This window comes from Pongo abelii, chromosome 11 (genome assembly GCF_028885655.2).
Source record: "Pongo abelii isolate AG06213 chromosome 11, NHGRI_mPonAbe1-v2.0_pri, whole genome shotgun sequence".
Classification (NCBI taxonomy): Eukaryota; Metazoa; Chordata; class Mammalia; order Primates; family Hominidae; genus Pongo; species Pongo abelii.
The window spans coordinates 105823222-105844667 of NC_071996.2; the positions used below are offsets into that span (position 1 = coordinate 105823222).

General features: G+C 39.4%; 1 protein-coding gene across 2 annotated transcripts in view; it reads left to right on the plus strand.

The window, feature by feature from the left end:
- The window catches only part of BMPR2 (bone morphogenetic protein receptor type 2), a 195677-nt gene that overhangs the window by 165739 nt on the left and 8492 nt on the right, over positions 1–21446 (plus strand). For both annotated transcript variants that reach the window (XM_002812753.6, XM_063712969.1), the window contains exons 10-12: positions 3724–3860; positions 14300–14472; positions 16835–18114. In XM_002812753.6, coding sequence (XP_002812799.1) covers positions 3724–3860; positions 14300–14472; positions 16835–18114 — 1590 coding nt within the window. The remainder of the gene's footprint in view (positions 1–3723; positions 3861–14299; positions 14473–16834; positions 18115–21446) is intronic.

A 21446-nucleotide genomic window follows, 5' to 3' on the forward strand; every position in this document is an offset into this window, starting at 1 on the left:
AAGACCAGCCTGACCAACATGGTGAAACCCCAACTGTACTAAAAATAAAAAAAAATTAGCCGGGCTTGGTTGTGGGCGCCTGTAATCTCAGCTACTCGGGAGGCTGAGGCAAGAGAATTGCTTGAACCCGGGACGCAGAGGTTGCAGTGAGCAGAGATCACGCAATCACACTCCAGCCTGGGTGACAAAGCGAGACTCTGTCTCAAAAAAAAAAAAAAAAAAAAGTGAGGGTGAGGGTGGCAACCAGAAAGATGAGTTAATCCTGGAGAGTGTTCGATGGGGTATTGACAGACAACTAAATAAATTTTTAAAGACAATTAAAAATAATAAATAAGATGGAAATTTAAGATTAAAATGGTTATTTGGGAGTTGTCTACATAGAGATGGTAACTGAGAAGTTATGATTCGATGCACTCCTTTAACTGGAACATAAAAAGAAAGAAAAATAGGTGAATAATGACTGAATATTGGGGTACTACCCCCATGAAGTAGGTTAATTAAGAAGACAAATGATCAGAAAAATAGTGAGAAAACTGAAAAATCCTAATGCCTTGTAAGTCAGTATTAGAAAACTTTAAGAACTAAGATTTCAGCCTGAGGAAGCTGATTAAAAAATAAAAATAAAAAACCACACCAAGATTGATGGCAATAGATGTAATTGAAAGGTCAAGAGGAAACAGAACTGAAGAATGATTTTTGAATTTGAATAGGAGGAGGTCATTGGTATTCTTAGAAGAGTTTCTGTGGAATACAGAACACAGAAATCATGTTACAGAGTGTACATAGGAGGGGAAAGTATTTAAAAAGCACAGTCAAGGGATACAGGGCACTCTTGAAAATTTTAACAATTAAATGAGGTGGAAGTAGAAAAGAAAAAAAGGATCATATAAATATATTAATAAACCTAGAGAATAGTGTATACTAACTGTAAAATTCTTATAAAACATTTTTTAAACTTTTATGATATACCTCAAAATGCAGTATGTGCTGTATTATTAAGTGGAAACACTATGTAATGGAGGTTACTTCTCTATAAAATGTTAGTAAAATAAATGAATTATCTGTATTACAGATAAGAGTGAAATGCTACAAAGTTTAAATAGAAGGGGGAGAAGGAAGAAAAAAGGAAGAGATAGAAAAAGGAAGAAAGAATAAGTGTAATTTGAGAAGGGAGCTAAAAAAAGCTCTCTAACTGGTAGAGACATAGTTAACAAGTGGCACATGAGGTGAGAAGCAGATAATGGTATCTGATAGTGCTAGATATTACTATAAGATATTTTGGGCAGTTCTAAAGAAAATGAGATTATAAAACTTTCCTTGAGCAATCCAGCGATAGTAAGGAAATCCAGTAAGGTTTTAAGGAAATCCAATAAGGTTATTATCTTCCATGATGATGATTTTTGTCATTAACATTCACTTTTGTATCTCTAATACCTAACACTAAGTTAGCGCTAAACAAGTTTCTATTGAACAATTAGATTTTGAACTGTGAAGATTTAGTGGAAATTTATTTGGTAATTCTTAACCATTGCATTCATAAAAGATTGTGCTTCAATTTCCTTTAGCAACTTTTAAAATTATAATTTAGACCTAATTTTTTAAAAGAGTAAAATTGTGAATTTTTAGTTATTCTACTAAACCAGCATTTGAAAAAATAAATAAATAACACTTGGAAGGTATGTGTATGTGTTGTGTGTATGTCTCAGAGACAGATCAGATACATTAGTAAAATATCTTGCAGTTCACAGATGGTATAGGATAAGGTTTTATCACATGGGGTTTCAAGGAAGAAAGTGATATACTAACTGGCATGATTATTAAATCCTTTAATTTTATCTCTCAAGTTCAATGTTGATGTTATTGATCAACACTAAGTATCTGCTTAAATGTTTACAGTATATGAAAATCACTTGTATTTATACATAAGGCAGTATTACAACAAACTTGGGCGATGCTGCATAGATAATAGAACTAATCTTTGTAAATCTTTTTTAATATTGGTGGAGGGCAAGTATTTATGAGTTGTTTTGAGTATTCAAATAGAAACAAAACTTAAATGAAACATAAACTTATTTGTAATGTGGTTTCCATCTAGGTCATTATAACTTCGTATTATCTCCATGTAAGTGATATAAGGAAGGCTGCAGACATTGCCATTTTGCTTACAGGAAGTCTAAAACACAGAATAGTTAAATGACTTTTCCAAGGTCAAGATGAAGCGAAGATTAGAACCTAAATGCCTCATCCTCTGTCTTGACGTTCTTCCTTCTAATTTATCTTGTCATTTTAATAGGGTGGGAGGACGGGTAAAGAGACAGGAACAGTCTCTCTTTCTGTGTTCTTTGCCATGGTTTCTACTAGATCATTGAGTGTTGGTCCCAGGGGTCTTCTATGTGGTTCAATATATTATATACATAAACTTAATTTTATTATCATATTTTGTAAAAATCAAAAGCCTAACATCAGAGTTGATTGTGCTTATTGGCAATGAATAGGGTTATTAAATAGTGATAAAATAGTTAATAATATTTAAGTCCATGATCTAAATACTACCTGTTAGTTAAAAGGAATTTTTCGAGCTGGGCACAGTGGTTCACACCTGTAATCTCAGCATCTTGGGAGGCTGAGGCAGGAAAATCATTTGAGGGCAGAAGTATGAGACCAGCCTGGGCAACATGGCAAGACCTTATCTCTACAAAAATATTTTTAAAAATTAGCTGGGCATGGTGCCATACTCTTGTAGTCTTAGCTATTAGGGAGGCCACTTGAGTACAGGAGTTCAAGTTACAGTGAGCTATGATCATGCCACCGTACTCCATCCTGGGCAACAAAGTGAGAGCGTTTCTTTGAAAAAAAATTTTTTTAAAGTATATTGATTTTTCTTTCAAATGACCATTTTCATAAATATTTTTGTAACATTTGATACAGTCTGGCTGGACTATAATAGAACCAATGATGTAATGAGACATAGTGACTGTTCAACCCACCCACTTACATTTGGTTCTGTAGGCATATTTGTTGTACTAGGTCCTGGAGTTTTTCCTTATCTTTACCCTCCTCCATGGGATCAGTGTTCAGGCATGTTTTCAAGTATTAAGTATGCCTTATAAACATAATAGTCTTTTTTCCCTGAATTTAGTAATACCAGAAACCATTTAAAAATACCTATCCATCATTGAAACTACCATTTGATTTATCAACAAATATTTGAGACTATTCTAAGCAAAGCATTTATTAATAATGCATTAGACTGGGTGTGGTGGCTCACGCCTGTAATCCCAGCACTTTAGGAGGCCGAGGCTGGTGGATCACCTGAGGTCAGGAGTTCAAGACCAGCCTGGCCAACATGGTGAAACCCTATCTCTACTAAAATACGAAAATTAGCTGGACGTGGTGGTGTGCGCCTGTAATCCCAGCTACTCAGGAGGCTGAGGCAAGAGAATCACTTGAACCCAGGAGGCAGAGGTTGCAGTGAGCCGAGATTGTGCCACTGCACTCTAGCCTGGGCGACAGAGTAAGACTCTGTCTAAAAAAAAAAAAAGAAAAATCATTAAACCTACAGCAAGGTCTCTTTAGGATTTCCAAATGTGCCTGAAGGGGTTGAAAAAATAAAAAGATTGTGACACAATTTTTTTTGCTTACTTGGTATCAGAAATACCTGTTATTCTATCATTTATGATAATTAGAAATTTTATTCTGTCATTCTTTTCTACAAATCCACAGGGGAATCCGTACCAGAGTACCAGATGGCTTTTCAGACAGAGGTTGGAAACCATCCCACTTTTGAGGATATGCAGGTTCTTGTGTCTAGGGAAAAACAGAGACCCAAGTTCCCAGAAGCCTGGAAAGAAAATAGCCTGGTAAGAAAAACTAAGTTATTAAAGAGAGGACTTATGACTGAATATGTTTTAATGTTGTTTGAAACAAAAATAGACTGTTAATAACGTTAATAGTTTTTGGAGTTGCCTAATGCCACAAATCAAACTTGATTTTTATGATGTTACGTTTTCAAATTTTTCAATATGAAAAAAAGTCAGTTTTTAGTTCTATTTTGTTTTTTTCCAAGCTTAGAATACTATTTAGAGAGAATAACTAATGTGTCATAAGTTTACCAGATTAGGTAACAGCTGGATTAATTAACATATTAATATTTTAAATATTATTGAAATTCTATCTTACTCTCTTGAGAATAGTACCAAAACTGTTAAGTAGTGCAGGCTTACATAACCAATGGCTAATGAAAATTTAGGCTAGACCTGAAAAAAACCAAGGTGCAGCCTATGAATTCTGCTAATTATTAAAAATATAATTTGGCTGGGTGCGGTGGCTCACACCTGTAATCCCAGCACTTTGGGAGGCCGAGGTGGGCAGATTGCCTGAGCTCAGGAGTTCGCGACCAGCCTGGGCAACATGGTGAAACTCCGTCTCTACTAAAATACAAAAAATTAGCCGGGCATGGTGGCGTGCGCCTGTAGTCCCAGCTAGTTGGGAGGCTGAGGCAGGAGAATTGCTTGAACCTGGGAGGCAGAGATTGCAGTGAGCCGAGATCACACCACTGCACTCCAGCCTGGGTGACAGAGCGAGACTCTGTCTCAAAAAAAAAAAAAAAAAGCATATATATATATATATATATATATATATATATTTATATACATATATATATTATATACATATATTTATATACATATATTTATATATATATTTTTATATATGTAAAATTCACAACAATGAAATATCTCAAGTCCCCTGCCATTTGAGTAAGTTGTTGTTACAACACTGAAAACATCTTACAAATTAACAAATATACACTCATATAATCTTTTAGTATAAATAGGATAATCTAATTATCCACTATCATTTCTGAAGTTTATTTTTTTACCTAAACACATTTTTTAATGTCAGTACCTCTAGATGTATCTATTTCTCTCCATTTGGTCAGTATTCTATTGATAAAATCATATAATCATTCTGTTGGATGATATATGATAATTATTGTATTAAAAAGGAAAAAACTACCTCTCCCTACTATCACTCTCCGTAAGTAACTCCCTTTAGCAATCTTTTGGGTTTTTTTCTCTTCCAAATATTACCATTATAACTTCAAATACTCTATCTATTCTTAAGTTATCTCTCGTTTACTTTCTCCCAGTTTGTAATATTCTGTTATTAAATGATTTATGTTTTGTCTGTAAATTTATCTAATATTTAAATACAATAACGGGAAATTTGTAGTATTATGATTATGTAAGCATTCACTGCACAACAAAGTATTGTGCTTGGATTTATAGGAAATAAAAATTCTACATTAGTTACTAAAATCTCCCCTGCGCTTTGGGGAGAATGTTTCAAGTTATCATCCATCACTTGAGCCCAAGAGTTTGAGGCTGCAATGAGCTATGATCACACCACTGCCCTCCAGCCTGAGTAAGACCCTGTCTCTTTAAAAAAAATGTCATCAAGTCCCAGCTGCCCAGGAGGCTGAGGTAGGAGAATTGCTTGAACCCCGGCGGTGGAGGTTGCAGCGAGCCAAGATCATGCCACTGCACTCCAGCCTGGGTGACAGAGTGAGACCCCATCTCAAAAAAAAACCAAAAAAAATTTATAAAGTCATCATCAAATGATTTCTTTTTGGTTTCTTGTCATCTTTCTTTGTCTTGTTTTTAGGCTATACTCAGAAGCAGCATTAAAAATCTCATGTCATTCTCTTTCTTGTAAACGATTGTTTTTTTGATGAAGTATCTCCTTAAGTAATTTGTATTAGTATGTATATGGTGGTAAACATGAATCCTTGCATGTTTAAAAATGTTTTTATCTTGCCCTCACACTCGAGTAATAATTTGGCTGGATAATAGTTTCAATATCATAATTATTTTCTTCACAACTTTGAAACTACTACTCCATCATTCTCTAGCCTACAATCTCCATGTACTCTAGGCCCTAGTCTCCAGTCTAATGAGAATTTCAGTGCCATCCTGAATCATTTCATTGCTTTTTGTTTTGTTATGTTTTTGTTTTATCCTCTTAATTTTTTTTCTCTATAAGCTTTTAAGACTTTATCACTAGAATTATGAAATTTCACCTTGATGTTTGTAGGCATGGATCTTTACACACATTTTGCTTGGCACTGGATAGGTTTTCAGTTTGAAAATTCAAAAGTTTCTTAAATTCAAAGGAATTTTCTTTTTTTCTTTTTCTTTCTTTCTTTTTTTTTTTTTTTTTTTTGAGACAGGATCTCACTCTGTCATTCTGGCTGGAGTATAGTGGTGTGATCATGGCTCACTGCAGCTTTGAACTCCTCTGCTTAAGCTATTCTCCTTCTTCATCTTCCTGAGTAGCTGAGACTTCAGGTGCATACCACTTTGCCTGGCTTTTTAAATTTTTGGTAGAGACAGGGTCTCGCCTTGTTTCCCAGGCTGGTCTCAAACTCCTGAATTCAAGCACTCCTACTACCTCAGCTTCTCAAAGTACTGAGATCATAAGCATGAGCCATCATGCCTGGCTTGGTATTATTTTTTAAATTATTTCTTACCTTTCAATTCTTCCTTCTGGAATTCCCACTAGACAAATATTGTACCACCTGACATTCTAAGAATCATTTTTTTCTTATATTTTCCATTTTTTCTCCGTTTTTCTTCCTCCTGTCCCCCTCCCCTCCCCCTCCGCTTCCCCCTCGCCTCCACTTCCCCCTCCCCCTTCCCCCTTCCCTCCGCTTCCCTCTCTCCCCTCCTCCCCACTTCCCCTCCTTACCCCCTTTCCCCTCCCTCCTCCCACCTTCTCCCCTCCTCCCCTCCCTCCTCCCACCTTCTCCCCTCCCCCCTCCTCCCCTCCCCTCCCCACACACCTGGCCTCCCTTACTACATTTTTCAGGATTTACTCAGCTTTATCTTCAAATGACTCATTTAGTTTTCACTATTACCCTTGTATCAGTTATCTATTCATTAAAGTTTTAGCTTCCACGATCATAATTATATTTCCAGAAACTCTTGTTTGCCTTTTCCATAGCAATCTGTTCTTATTTTCAGAATGTAATAAGAGTGATTCATTCTGAAGGTGTTGTTTTTATGCTTTATACAAATTAATTTTCTTGACTCTAATAAAAGGACAAAAAGTGAAAAAATAAGCAACTTAAATTATTTTACTATATATTTTCACATTTCAATTTTAGATTGTCTTGGTAGGACTAAAATAATATTTCCATTTTGGATCCTGATTTAAGTGGGGTGATGTCATGTCAGAGAAAGGCTAGAGACACATTATAGTTTCCATACAGATTTAGAATGAGCACTGTCTTCATTGGTTATCTTATTCAGTAGGTTACTTTCAAGTTTGGCTTCTGTTTCAAGTCAGATTGAAATATTTAAGTATGTGGCAATTAAAGAGCCTATTGTCAAGCACATGTGTCCAAGATTGCTTCCAAAACTACAGTCCCTGTTATGGGAACTGGGACAGATTTTTGAGAGGTCCCTGACAGCAAGTGAGAGGCTGAATACTTTACTAGAATTAATCAGATGTGCCAGCCTCATAATAGAGTATCCCTAAAAGAAAAATCTGTGAAATTTTATTCTAGTAAAATACAACCTCATCTTCTTTAAATTGTTTTATTTCACCAGCGCAAATGGGATCTATTATTTTGAAATATCTCTCGGCAACCCTATCATTATGAGATATGCATCATATGCATATTTACCTGAAAACTTTTTACTTCCAGTATAGAGTAGGTTGCCAAGTAAGGAATTCATAATACTTGATTCACTTCCAGGGAATCCATTTAAATCTAATGTGCTACAGTCAATAAACTGCTTCTCTGCAGTGACAATCCAATACTAGAGTTAGGTAGCAAGTACATAGTTTATGAGAAGAGAGAAATGCAGCTATGTCTGAAGAAGCCATTTTTGCTTTCATAGTTGCATTGAGATTAAGAAACATTCCTTTAGTAGTAAAACTCAAAATCTTTCAAATATTAATTAATATAAAAACTAGCTTTAATTTTATAAATTGCCAGGGACTCAAGCATAGTTTAGTCAATAAAGGGGGGAAGAATAGTTTCCTGATGAAAATGAAAGCATAGAAAATAGTCTAAAGGAAATACATGAAAATGTTAAACCATAGTTATCTCTGAATATTGGGTTCATAAATGACTTTTTCTTCCTATATGTTTCAGAATTTACAGTAAAAATGAACTGCTTTAACAATCACATACACAAGGTTTTGGGTTTGTTTTTGTTTTTTTTAGACAGAGTCTCGCTCTGTCACTCAGGCTGGAGTGCAGTGGCGCAATGTCAGCTCACTGTGGCCTCTGCCTCCTGGGTTCAAGCGATTCTTCTGGCTCTGCCTCCCGAGTAGCTGGGACTACAGTCACGTGCCACCATGCCTGACTAATTTTTGTATTTTTAGTAGAGTTGGGGTTTCGCCATATTGGTCAGGCTGGTCTCCAACTCCTGACCTCGTGATCCACCTGCCTCAGCCTACCGGAGTGCTGGAATTACAGACATGAGCCACTGTGCCCGGCCAGTTTTTTGTTTTGTTTTGTTTTGTTTTTGTAGAGACAGGGTAGTTGCCAAGACTAGTCTTAAACTCCTGGCCTCAAGCAATCCTCCCACCTCGGCCTCCCAGAGTGCCAGAGTCAGCATGCCTGGCCCCCCACACACAGTTTAAGGCTTTTGTTTTATGTTAAAATATTTTAAATTGGTAAAATAAAAAATTATAGGCCACGTTTATTTTAAAGTAGCTTTTTTCCTCCTACATAAAATTTTCAGGTATAATTTGTTTAACTGTACTACCATTCTTCATGTTTTCCATTCTTTTCCAGTTTTTTGTCACCCATACTATAGTGCAGGGGGACAATAATAGCTCACTGTAGCCTCGAACTCCTAAAGTGCTGGGATTATAGGTATGAGCTCAGCCTCTTTTCCAAATGTTTATACTCCATTTCTTAGTCTGTCTTGAATTCTTTTCTCTCCCCTGTTAAAATCACTTGCCTGGCTTTTCTTTATTCCTTAGTGTTAGTTTTGTATAACCTCTTGTAATCAATGGTTTTATCCTAATATATTTTCACATAAAAGGTGGCAACTTAGCCAGGCACGGTGGCTCACGCCTGTAATCCCAGCACTTTGGGAGGCTGGGGCATGTGGATTACTTGAGGTCAGGAGTTCGAGACCAGCCTGGCCAACATGGTGAAACCCCATCTCTACTAAAAATACAAAAATGAGCTGGGTGTGGTTGTGCATGCCTGTAATCCCAGCTACTTGGGAGGCTGAGGCAGGAGAATCACTTGAACCTGGGAGGCAGAGGTTGCAGTGAGCAGAGATCATGCCACTGCACTCCAGCCTGGGCAACAGAGCAAGATCCATCACACAAAAAAACAAAAAAAACAAAAAAAGGCCAGGCACGGCAGCTCATGCCTATAATCCCAGCACTTTGGGAGGCCAAGGCGGGTGGATTGCTTGAGATCAGGAGTTTTAGACCAGCCTGGCCAACATGGTGAAACCCCGTCTCTACTAAAAATACAAAAAATTAGCTGGACGTGGTGGCAGGTGCCTGTAATCTCAGCTACTCAGGAGGCTGAGGCAGGAGAATCACTTGAACCTGGGAGGTGGAGATTGCAGGGAGCCGAGATTGCACCACTGCACTCCAGCCTGAGCAACAGAGTAAGACTCCATCTTAAAAAAAAAAATGCGGCAACTCTTCCTCAGTTTATGTTTGCCCTCTGGTCTTTTCTTTTTAAGAAATATATAGTACATTTCAGAAGAAACTACCAGTTCTTTTCACATATTTTTAGTTTTTCCATTTTCTCTTTTGGACAAAATCTATAGACTTCTTCTGTGATCTAGAATTCAACATTTTACGCACTTTTTTGTCTGACACAACCCACATTAAGAAATACAACTTCAGCCAGGTGCAATAGTGCACACTTGTAGTCTAAGCTACATAGGAGGCTGAGGGAGGAGGATCGCTTGAGCCTAGGAATGTGAAGCTGTAGTACACTATGATCCCACCTGTGAATAACCACTGCACTCCAGCCTGGGCAACATAGTGAGACCCCATCTCAAAAAAAAAGCAAAGTTTACATAATTACGTACAGTATAATACTTAACCTTACCACCTACTCTATGTCCTAGTGTTTTCTGTTCTAGTCTAGAGCATTTCAGTTTTGGTTAGAGTTGTTTGTTTTAAACCACTGAGCTGATTTTATGACCCACCCACGAGATCCAACTTGCATTTTCCTTCCTTTGGGTAGGAAAGATTGAAAAAGTTCCTTGTTTATCTTTTCTATTCTTTTTTTTCCCCCTACTTGTCTTTCCTCATCAGTGTTAATAATGCCACTCCCTTTAACGTATTTACACAAGCATTAAGGTATCATTATTTACCTATTCCTAGAGTTAGAGTCCCCTTTCAAAGGACGCGTCAGATTTTGCCTGAATATTTATGTTTTCAATTCTGATTTATTATCAATTTTTGTACATTTAAAGAGCTATAATTCATAAACTGCATGTATTAAAGTGTACGTTTAGGTATGTTTTGATATATGTATACACCCATAAAACCATCATCACAGTCATGATTGTGAACATGTCAATTACTCCCAGAAGATTTCTTGTGCCCTTTTGTAATCTCTCCTCAACTTTCTCTATCCCCCATGAGTCCCCAGGCAACCACTGATCTGCTTTCTGTCACTAGAGATTAGTTTACATTTTCTAGAATTTTATATAAATGGAATCGTATAAATGTACTGTTTTTCTGGCTTCTTTCAGTATAATTATTTTCAATTATTATAATTAACTATTAATTATAATTATTCATGTTCATTATTAGTTATAATATTATTATTAGTTATAATTATTATTCATGTTCTTATGTGTAGCCATAGTTTATTAATTGCTAAGTAGTATTTCATTGTATGCATATGATACAGTTTGTTTGTCCATCCACTCGTGATGGATATTTGGCTTATTTCCAGTTTCAACTGTTACAAATAAAGCTGCTATGAATATTCATGTACAAGTCTTTGTATAAACATATGGTTTCATTTACTTAGGTAAATACGTAAGAGTAGAGTGGTTGAATCATGTGGTAGGTATATGTTTAACTTTTTAAGAAACTGCCAGTTTTTGTGACTGGGCACAGTGGCAGAGTTCAAGACCAGCCTGGCCAACATGGTGAAACCCCATCTCTACTAAAAATACGAAAATTAGCCGGGTGTTGTGGTGCATACCTGTAATCCCAGTTACTCGGGATTGAGGCTTGAGAATCGTTTGAATCCAGGAGGCAGAGGCTGCCGTGAGCTGAGATCGCACCACTGCACTCCAGCCTGGGTGACAGAGCAAGACTGTCTCAAAAAAAAAAGAAAAGAAAAGAAAAAAGAAACTGCCAGTTTTCTAAAGGGGTTGTGCCATTTTACATTCTGGCCAGCAGTGCATAAAAGTTCCAGTTTCTCTGCATCTTTGCCAACATTTGGTATTGCCAGTCTTTTTAATTTTAGACATTCTTTTTTGGGGGTGGTGGCGGGAGTCCAGAGTCTCATTGTATCACCCAGGCTGGAGTACAGTGCTGCCATCATAGCTCGCTACAGCCTTGACCTCCCAGGCTAAAGTGATCCTCCCACCTCAGCCTCCTAAGTAACTGGGACCACAGATGTGCACAACCACATCCAGCTAATTTTTAAAAATTTTTGGCCAGGCACGGTGGCTCATGCCTGTAATCCCAGCACTTTGGAAGGTCGAGGCGGGCAGATCACGAGGTCAAGAGATCGAGACCATCCTGGCTAACATGGTGAAACCCCATCTCTACTAAAAATACAAAAACAAAATTAGCCAGGCGTGGTGGCAGGTTCCTGTAGTCCCAGCTACTCGTGAGGCTGAGGCAGGAGAATGGCATGAACCCAAGAGGTGGAGCTTGCAGTGAGCCGAGATCACGCCATTGCACTGCAGCCTGGGTGACAGAGTGAGACTCCCATCTCCCAAAAAAAAAAAAAAAAATTGTAGAAATGGAATCTTGCTATGTTGCCCAGGCTTGTCTTGAACTCGTGGCCTCAAACAGTCCTCCCACTGCAGCCTCCCAAAGTCCTGGGATTACAGGCATGAGCCACCATGCCTAGCCTAGATTTATAATTATCATTTTATGCTTTTCTCTCTTAAATAAGAAAAAAGGAGGAGGCTGAATGTGATAGGTCTTGCCTGTAATCCCAGCACTTTGGGAGACTGAGGCAGAAGGATCATTTTGGCACAATGGTGCCTTAGCCAGGCACAGTGGTACTTGCCTGTCGTCCCAGCTACTCAGGAGGCTGATGTAGGAGGATTGCTTAGGTCCAGGAGTTCAAGGCTGCAGTAACCTGTGATCATGCCACAGCACTCGAGCCTGGGCAACAGAATGAGACCTCTTTTTTTGTTTTTGTTTTTAAAAAGGAGTTACAAACCAAAAATATAATAATAGTGGCTTTTATAGTTACCTAAGTAGGCTTTTGGGTTCTACTTATTGTCTAATGTCCTTTGAGGGACTCCCTTTAACATTTCTTGTAGAGCATATCAGCTTTTTTTTTTTTTTTTTTTTTTTTTTTTTTTGAGCCAGAGCCTTGCTGTGTTGCCCAGGCTGGAGTGCAGTGGCACGATCTCGGCTCACTCCAACATCCGCCTCCTGGGTTCAAGCAATTCTCCTGCCTCAGCATCCCAAGTAGCAGATGTAGATGTATACAAGTCTTTGTATAAACATATGGTTTCGTTTACTTAGGTAAATACCTAAGAGTAGGATGATTGAATCATGTGGATGTTTAAAAACAAACCTAGTCTGTTTTTAAAAAGGGAGTTAAAACTAGCTTTCCCCTGGCCAGGCGCAGTGGCTCACGCCTGTAATCCCAGCACTTTGGGAGGCCAAGGCAGGTGGATCACGAGGTCAGGAGTTCAAGACCAGTCTGGCTAACATAGTGAAACCCCGTCTCCACTAAAGATACAAAAAAAAAAAAAAAAAAACTTATCCGGGCATGGTGGCAGGCACCTGTAATCTCAGCTACTCAGGAAGCTGAGGGAGGAGACTCACTTGAACCCAGGAGGCGGAAGTTGCAGTGAGCAGAGATCGTGCCACTGTACTCCAGCCTGGGCAACATTGTGAGACTCTATCTCAAAACAAACAAACAAACAAACAAAAAACTAGCTTTCCCCCAAAGGGAGACTATTATAGGGAGACTGTTGTTCATTGCTAATAAATAGGAATACTACAGAATGGGACTGTTTTGGAACTAGTTTAAAGAAGAGATGTCTGTAAGTTTTAAGGTTGAAATGAGGCACTCTTTTTTTTCTTCTTTTGAGGTGGAGTCTCACTCTGTCACCCAGGGAGGAGTGCAGTGGCATGATCTTGGCTCAGTGGAACCTCTGCCTCCTGGGTTCAAGCAATTCTGCCTCAGCCTCCCAAGTAGCTGGGACTACAGATGCACACCACCATGCTGGCTAATTTTTTGTTTTGTTTTTTTTTTTTTTTGAGACAGACTCTCACTCTGTCGCCCAGGCTGGAGTGCAGTGGCGTGATCTCGGCCCACTGCCTTCATGGTTCAAGCGATTCTTCTGCCTCAGCCTCCTGAGTAGCTGGGACTACAGGCGCGTGCCACCACACCCAGCTGATTTTTGTATTTTTAGTAGAGATGAGGTTTCACTATATTGGCCAGGCTGGTCTCGAACTCCTGACCTCGTGATCCACCCGACTTGGCCTCCCAAAGTGCTGGGATCACAGGTGTGAACCACCATGCCTGGCCAATTTTTTTATATTTTTAGTAGAGATGGGGTTTCACCATATTGGCCAAACTGGTCTCAAACTCCTAACCTCAGGTGATTTTCCTGCCTCAGCCTCCCAAAGTGCTGGGATTATAGGCGTGAGCCACTGCACCCAACCAAGTATTCTTAACTGGGGGTGAAGGAGAAAAGCTCACCTAGAGATAGAAGATAGCCAAATGTCCCCAAGTTCCATCAAACTCAAAACTTATTTTTGAAGCAGAATTAGTGGCTATTGATTGACATAACATAACTGAATTAACAACAATGACCTAAACCTGTGGCCTTGAAGAAACATCTGCGACTTATTGTTGCTTTTACTTTTATGAATAATTCTTCAAGGAGTTAAGGTAAATCTTGCTTGCTTACTTGTTCATCACCTTTTGAGCATGTTCCGTAATCCCTGAAGCCTAAAATATGTTATTAGAACTATGTAAAATATTGGTTAAGGTAATTGATTTTCCTTTTACCTCATGTGGTGAACTGAAAAGCTCAATACATTTTTTTTTAAAGACACATGGTTTGACATGTACTTTGTCTTACAGGCAGTGAGGTCACTCAAGGAGACAATCGAAGACTGTTGGGACCAGGATGCAGAGGCTCGGCTTACTGCACAGTGTGCTGAGGAAAGGATGGCTGAACTTATGATGATTTGGGAAAGAAACAAATCTGTGAGCCCAACAGTCAATCCAATGTCTACTGCTATGCAGAATGAACGGTAAGACCCTAAGGGGTGTGGCATCTATCAATCAGTATTAGAAACAGACCCAACAAAGAATAGAAAATAAATACTTTTAAACCAGCCTAATGGTTCAATGATTACCTCATACAGTCTAAAGTTATCATTTTTCTTTCAATATTCCTATTCTGTTGAACATTTTTGTTTGGTACAAGTGCAAGATGAAACTGCATTTTTTAATATGTAAAGACATAGTGAAAGAAGTTAGTCTTTCTCTATTTATGGTCCAACTTTCCTGCAATAATAAAGGTAAAATGTTTTTATAACTCCAAAAGTTCATAAGCACTTCTATATAAATTGTCTCATTTATCCTTTGTTGTTATTCCTTCCTCCTCTGCTTTTTTTTTTTAAGTAAATGGAACTGTGAACTTGCCTATCTAACCACTGTTTCACTGACACTAAGGTTTCTAGACTTCCTATCTAATGCTCTTTCTTATAGAATATACTACTACTACTTTTACATGAAAGCAATTCAAAGGTCTTTCTATTCCATCATTAATATTATTTTACAAGACATTTTCTTTGTTAGAACTATGGTTTTTGGTTCTAAATAGAAAGGCTTTTAAAAAATTCCTACAATTTGGAACTTTCTACGTCTATTTCTTTGTTCCATGTTTGGGGTAAAAAAGCCTTTCTATGATTTTGTCATTTTGTCTAATACATGTTTAAAACTTTCAGAAAGGCATCTAGGAAAGGGTTACTGGAGAAAATTGAAATAAAAATAAACTCGATTCTTGAAACTTTTTTTTTTCTGTGTGGTTTTTGTTTTGTTTGTTTGTTTGTTTGTTTGTTTGTTTTTGGAAACTGTGTCTCACTCTGTCCCCCAGGCTGGAGTGCAGTGGCGTGATCCTGGCTCACTGCAACCTCCGCCTCCCGGGTTCAAGCGATTCTCCTGCCTCGGCTCCCGAGTAGCTGGATTACAGGCACGAGCCACCACGCCCAGCTAATTTTGTATATTTATTAGAGACAGGGTTTCACCATGTTAGCCAGACTGGTCTCAAACTCCCGATCTCTGGTGATCTGCCTGCTTTGGCCTCCCAAAATGCTGGGATCATAGGCGACAGGTGTGAGCCACCACGCCTGGCCTGTTTTCTGTTCTAATTTGTGAAAGCTATTTGTATTAGCCATAGGTCAAAAATTTGGTTTGCACTACTTTTGTAGAGGTCAAATTAGTTTCAAATATAAACTCTTATACCTTGTATATCAGCAAATCAAGGAAGTTAGACACTGGCAATTCTAATTATAAATTTTCTCACTTTACACATACCTGAGGACAGTCTTCTGCTTTTATCTCCCCTCATCTCTGTATTTCCCATGTCCTCTAGTATGATGTTTATACCTCTCTCAAAAGTCAGCTAAAGCTTTTATTTTGAATGCTTTCAAACTTTTCTTGAATGGTAAGAAAAAAAAACCTTGATGGCCCACCTTGATTTGGCCACTTTTCGCCTCCTGTGTCATTCGGCTCAACCTTCTGCATGCATCTTCTCATCTCCAGTCTCTACTAATAATTTCCTCAAAATTATAATTCATCCCATAGTTACGCTAACTCTAGGTTTTATACCGAGTCTTACCCTCCATGTCTCCTTAGCTTCCTTTCCTTGTACTATATAACAACTTTTTTTTTCTTCTTTTCCTCCTATCATCTCCCTTATAAATAACTGTCACTCCCAAGGAATGACAATGACAGCAAAGAACCCATGATAATTGGAGAGCAGTTCTGAATCTTTGATCCTTTATTTGAACATCATATTCTGCCTTATACCTTAGGCTCAAGGACTTTTACTAATATGACTCAGACTACCCCAGAAACATATGTGCCATTACTAGGGCATGCCTCTTAATGGAGGCCTTTGGAACAACCTAAAAGCTTATATTCTTTTTACCATTTGGCCATTGGAACTTAATTGATAACATACCTTTTGAGTAGGCACTATGCATCTAGAATTATGGAAATACAGAAAACTTATACCGTGGTTCTTCCTCTCATAAAACATAACTTCTGGTTGTATGAATATACATTCCATAAATACATATTTCATGATGTTATAAAACTATAGGGGAAATTTTTTAATTAACTTATAAACCAAAATAATGAACATTTATAAAAATTGTATCTCATCCACATACATTTTTCATTAGGCTTAATTCATGTAAAACTAACACTTATCGAGTTATTAATTGACACTTGATTATTTGATTAGACTTTTTAACCTTTAGAAAAACGTATGTTTGGAAGAAAATGAAAAACAACTCAGACTTTAAAATCAGAGGTGTTAAATTTGGAGAGACAGTTTGTCATAAATGTACGTTCTCAATGTGATACTTTTTTTCTTTCTTTAAGCAACCTGTCACATAATAGGCGTGTGCCAAAAATTGGTCCTTATCCAGATTATTCTTCCTCCTCATACATTGAAGACTCTATCCATCATACTGACAGCATCGTGAAGAATATTTCCTCTGAGCATTCTATGTCCAGCACACCTTTGACTATAGGGGAAAAAAACCGAAATTCAATTAACTATGAACGACAGCAAGCACAAGCTCGAATCCCCAGCCCTGAAACAAGTGTCACCAGCCTCTCCACCAACACAACAACCACAAACACCACAGGCCTCACGCCAAGTACTGGCATGACTACTATATCTGAGATGCCATACCCAGATGAAACAAATCTGCATACCACAAATGTTGCACAGTCAATTGGGCCAACCCCTGTCTGCTTACAGCTGACAGAAGAAGACTTGGAGACCAACAAGCTAGACCCAAAAGAAGTTGATAAGAACCTCAAGGAGAGCTCTGATGAGAATCTCATGGAGCACTCTCTTAAACAGTTCAGTGGCCCAGACCCACTGAGCAGTACTAGTTCTAGCTTGCTTTACCCACTCATAAAACTTGCAGTAGAGGCAACTGGACAGCAGGACTTCACACAGGCTGCAAATGGCCAAGCATGTTTGATTCCTGATGTTCTGCCTACTCAGATCTATCCTCTCCCCAAGCAGCAGAACCTTCCCAAGAGACCTACTAGTTTGCCTTTGAACACCAAAAATTCAACAAAAGAGCCCCGGCTAAAATTTGGCAGCAAGCACAAATCAAACTTGAAACAAGTCGAAACTGGAGTTGCCAAGATGAATACAATCAATGCAGCAGAACCTCATGTGGTGACAGTCACCATGAATGGTGTGGCAGGTAGAAACCACAGTGTTAACTCCCATGCTGCCACAACCCAATATGCCAATGGGACAGTACTATCTGGCCAAACAACCAACATAGTGACACATAGGGCCCAAGAAATGTTGCAGAATCAGTTTATCGGTGAGGACACCCGGCTGAATATTAATTCCAGTCCTGATGAGCATGAGCCTTTACTGAGACGAGAGCAACAAGCTGGCCATGATGAAGGTGTTCTGGATCGTCTTGTGGACAGGAGGGAACGGCCACTAGAAGGTGGCCGAACTAATTCCAATAACAACAACAGCAATCCATGTTCAGAACAAGATGTTCTTACACAAGGTGTTCCAAGCACAGCGGCAGATCCTGGGCCATCAAAGCCCAGAAGAGCACAGAGGCCTAATTCTCTGGATCTTTCAGCCACAAATGTCCTGGATGGCAGCATTATACAGAGTAAGTGGAGGGATCATATATTCTCTCCTGTGTGTCTTTTGGGGCCATTTAAATAACTATTTAGAATCAACTAATAGATATATTTCAACTAGTGATTATTTACCTTTACCACTTTTGTAAATGATCCATTTGAGGCGGGGCGCAGTGGCTCACACCTGTAATCCTAGCACTTTGGGAGGCCAAGGGAAGTGGATCACCTGAGGTCAGGAGTTCAAGACCAACCTGGCCAACATGGTGAAACCCCATCTCTACTAAAAAATAAAAAAAATTAGGCCAGGCGCGGTGGCTCACGCCTGTAATCCCAGCACTTTGGGAGGCCAAGGCGGGCAGATTACTTGAGGTCAGGAGTTCAAGACCAGCCTGGCCAACATGGTGAAACCCCATCTCTACAAAAATACAAAAATTAGCCAGGCGTGGTGGCGTGCACCTGTAATCCCAGCCGAGATCACGACACTTCACTCTAGCCTGGGCAAAAAAGCAAAACTTCATCTCAATAATGAAATAAAATAAACCATTTGGGCCAGGCGTGGTGGCTCATGCCTATAATCCCAGCACTTTGTGAGGCCAGGGCAGGTGGATCACCTGAGGTCAGGAGTTCGAGACCAGCCTGACCAACATGGTGAAACCCCGTCTCTACTAAAAATGCAAAAATGGCCAGGCACGATGGCTCACACCTATAACCCAGCACTTTGGGAGGCTGAGGCAGGTGGATCACGAGGTCAAGAGTTCAAGATCAGCCTGGCCAAGATGGTGAAACCCCTGTGTCTACTAAAAATACAAAAAATTAGCCACATGTGGTGGTGGGCACCTGTAATCCCAGCTACTCGGGAGGCTGAGGCAGAGAATTGCTTGAACCCAGGAGGCAGAGGTTGCAATGAGCCGAGACTGTGCCACTGCACTCCAGCCTGGGTGACAAAGTGAAACTCTGTCTCAAAAAAAAAAAAAAAAAACACAAATTAGCTGGGTGTGGTGGTGCCCGCCTGTAATCCCAGCTACTTGGGAGGCTGAGGCAGGAGAATCGCCTTAACCCAGGAGGCGGAGGTTGCAGTGAGCCGAGATTGCGCCATTGTACTCCAGCCTGGGCAGCAAGAGCGAAACTCCGTCTCAGGAAAAAAAATAAGCCATTTGGTTGGGCCTCAAAGGTAATTAGATTGTTGTAAAGAAAAAAGTAATATTTTTGTCATTGATAATTAAAAAATCAGTGTCACAATAGTCAGAATAATTACCCAATTTAATATGTGCTTTATGTGGCTGCTGCTTTATAATGCAACTCACATACTTGCTATGAAAAGTTGAAATAAAGTAAATACAGTTCAAGAGCTCCAAGTAATGTTATACCAGTATAATCTTTGAAACATTTTATTGCACATATTAATATTGATTATGTCTGCATTTAGGTTTTATCAAACTAACCTTAATAAATCTTAAAGATCCAGAGAAATTTCGGAAAAATTACTATAAAGAAACTGTAGGCTAGGCACGGTGGCTCACGCCTGTAATCCCAGTGCTGTGGAAGACTGAGGTGGGTGGATCACTTGAGGCCAGGAGTTCAAGACTAGCCTGGGCAACATAGCAAAACTCCATCTCTACAAAAAATTTAAAACTTAGTTTGGTGTGGTGGTGTGCGCCTGTAGTCCTAGCTACTTGGGAGGCTGAGGCAGGAGGATCACTTGAGCCCAGGTGTTCAAGGCTGTAGTGAGCCATAATCACACCACTGTACTTCAGCCTGGACAAGAGAGTGAGACTCTGAAAAACAAAACCAAAAAAAACCGTAAGATTCTTCTTAGTTTCTTAGTATCATCTTTTTCAAGAGTTGTGTTGAGTCTCTCACATACCTATACTTTTTTTTTTTTTTTTTTTTTGAGACAAGGCCTCACTGTTGCCCAGGCTGGAGTACAGTGGCAAGATCATGGCTCACTGCAGCCTCAGCCTCCCTGGCTCAGGTCATCCTCCCGCCTCAGCCTCCCAAGTAGCTGGGACTCTATACCTATACTGTGATACTATGAGCCCCGTAGCCTCTTAGACAAATAACTTAAATTGATGTTTGATTTCTTGCCCTAAAGGGATTGCAACACAAAATAGGGGAGCTCACCAAAATCTGTAACAGTTATTGTTATACAAAATGGTGTATTTTATTTTATTATTATTATTATTATTATTTTTATTTTATTTATTTTTTTTTTTGAGACAGAGTCTTACTCTGTCGCTCAGGCTAGATCATGCAATGGCACAGTCTCGGCTCACTGCAACCTCTGCCTCCCGGGTTCAAGTGATTCTCCTGCCTCAGCCTCCCAAGTAGCTGGCATTACAGACATGTGCCACCATGCCCTGCTAATTATTGTATTTTATTAAAGGAGGGGTTTCACCATGTTGGCCAGGCTGGTCTCAAACACCTGACTTCAGGTGATCCACCCACCTCAGTGTCCCACAGTGCTGGGATTACAGGCGTGAGCCACTGCACCCAGCCTATTTCTCTTTTAGACTAAGGCATTTATGAAAAAAAGTTATGTTTTATTGTCAAGGGCTACAAAATGGTCTTGAAGGAAGGATACAGGTCTCAAAACACAAATCAGTAAAATTTAGCCCCTTGCTTGAGTGGCTTGTATTATAGATCAGTTGACAGACCCTTATTGCAGGGCTCTGAGTCAGTAAGACATCATGTCAGATAGGCCAGGCATGGTGGCTTATGCTTGTAATCCCAACACTTTGGGAGGCTGAGGCAGGCGGATCACCTGAGGTTGGGAGTTCGAGACCAACCTGACCAACATGGAGAAACCCGGTCTCTACTAAAAATACAAAAGTAGCCAGACGTGGTGGCACATGCCTGTAATCCCAGATACTTGGGAGGCTGAGGCAGGAGACTTGCTTGAACCTGGGAGGCAGAGGTTGCAGTGAGCCGAGATCATGTCATTGCACTCCAGCCTGGCAACAAGAATGAAACTCCATCTCAAAAAAAAAAAAAAAAAGTCTTTTCAGATATAGAAAGAGGAAATTATTAGAATATTTGTACTCTAATATTTCTGTTATTCTTCTGAAAAATATTATATGCCAGGTGCCTTTAAAATTTGATCCAGGCTGGGCATGGTGGCTCACACCTGTAATCCCAGCACTTAGGGAGGCTGAGTCGGGCACATTGCCTGAGCTCAGGAGTTTGAGACCACCCTCCGCAAGATGGTGAAACCCCCCGTCTCTACTAAAATACAAAAAATTAGCTGGGCATGGTGGCATGCGCCTGTAGTCCCAGCTATTTGAGAGGCTGAGGCGTAAGAATCACTTGAGCCCAGGAGACAGAGGTTGCAGTGAGTCAAGATCATGCTACTGCACTCCAGCCT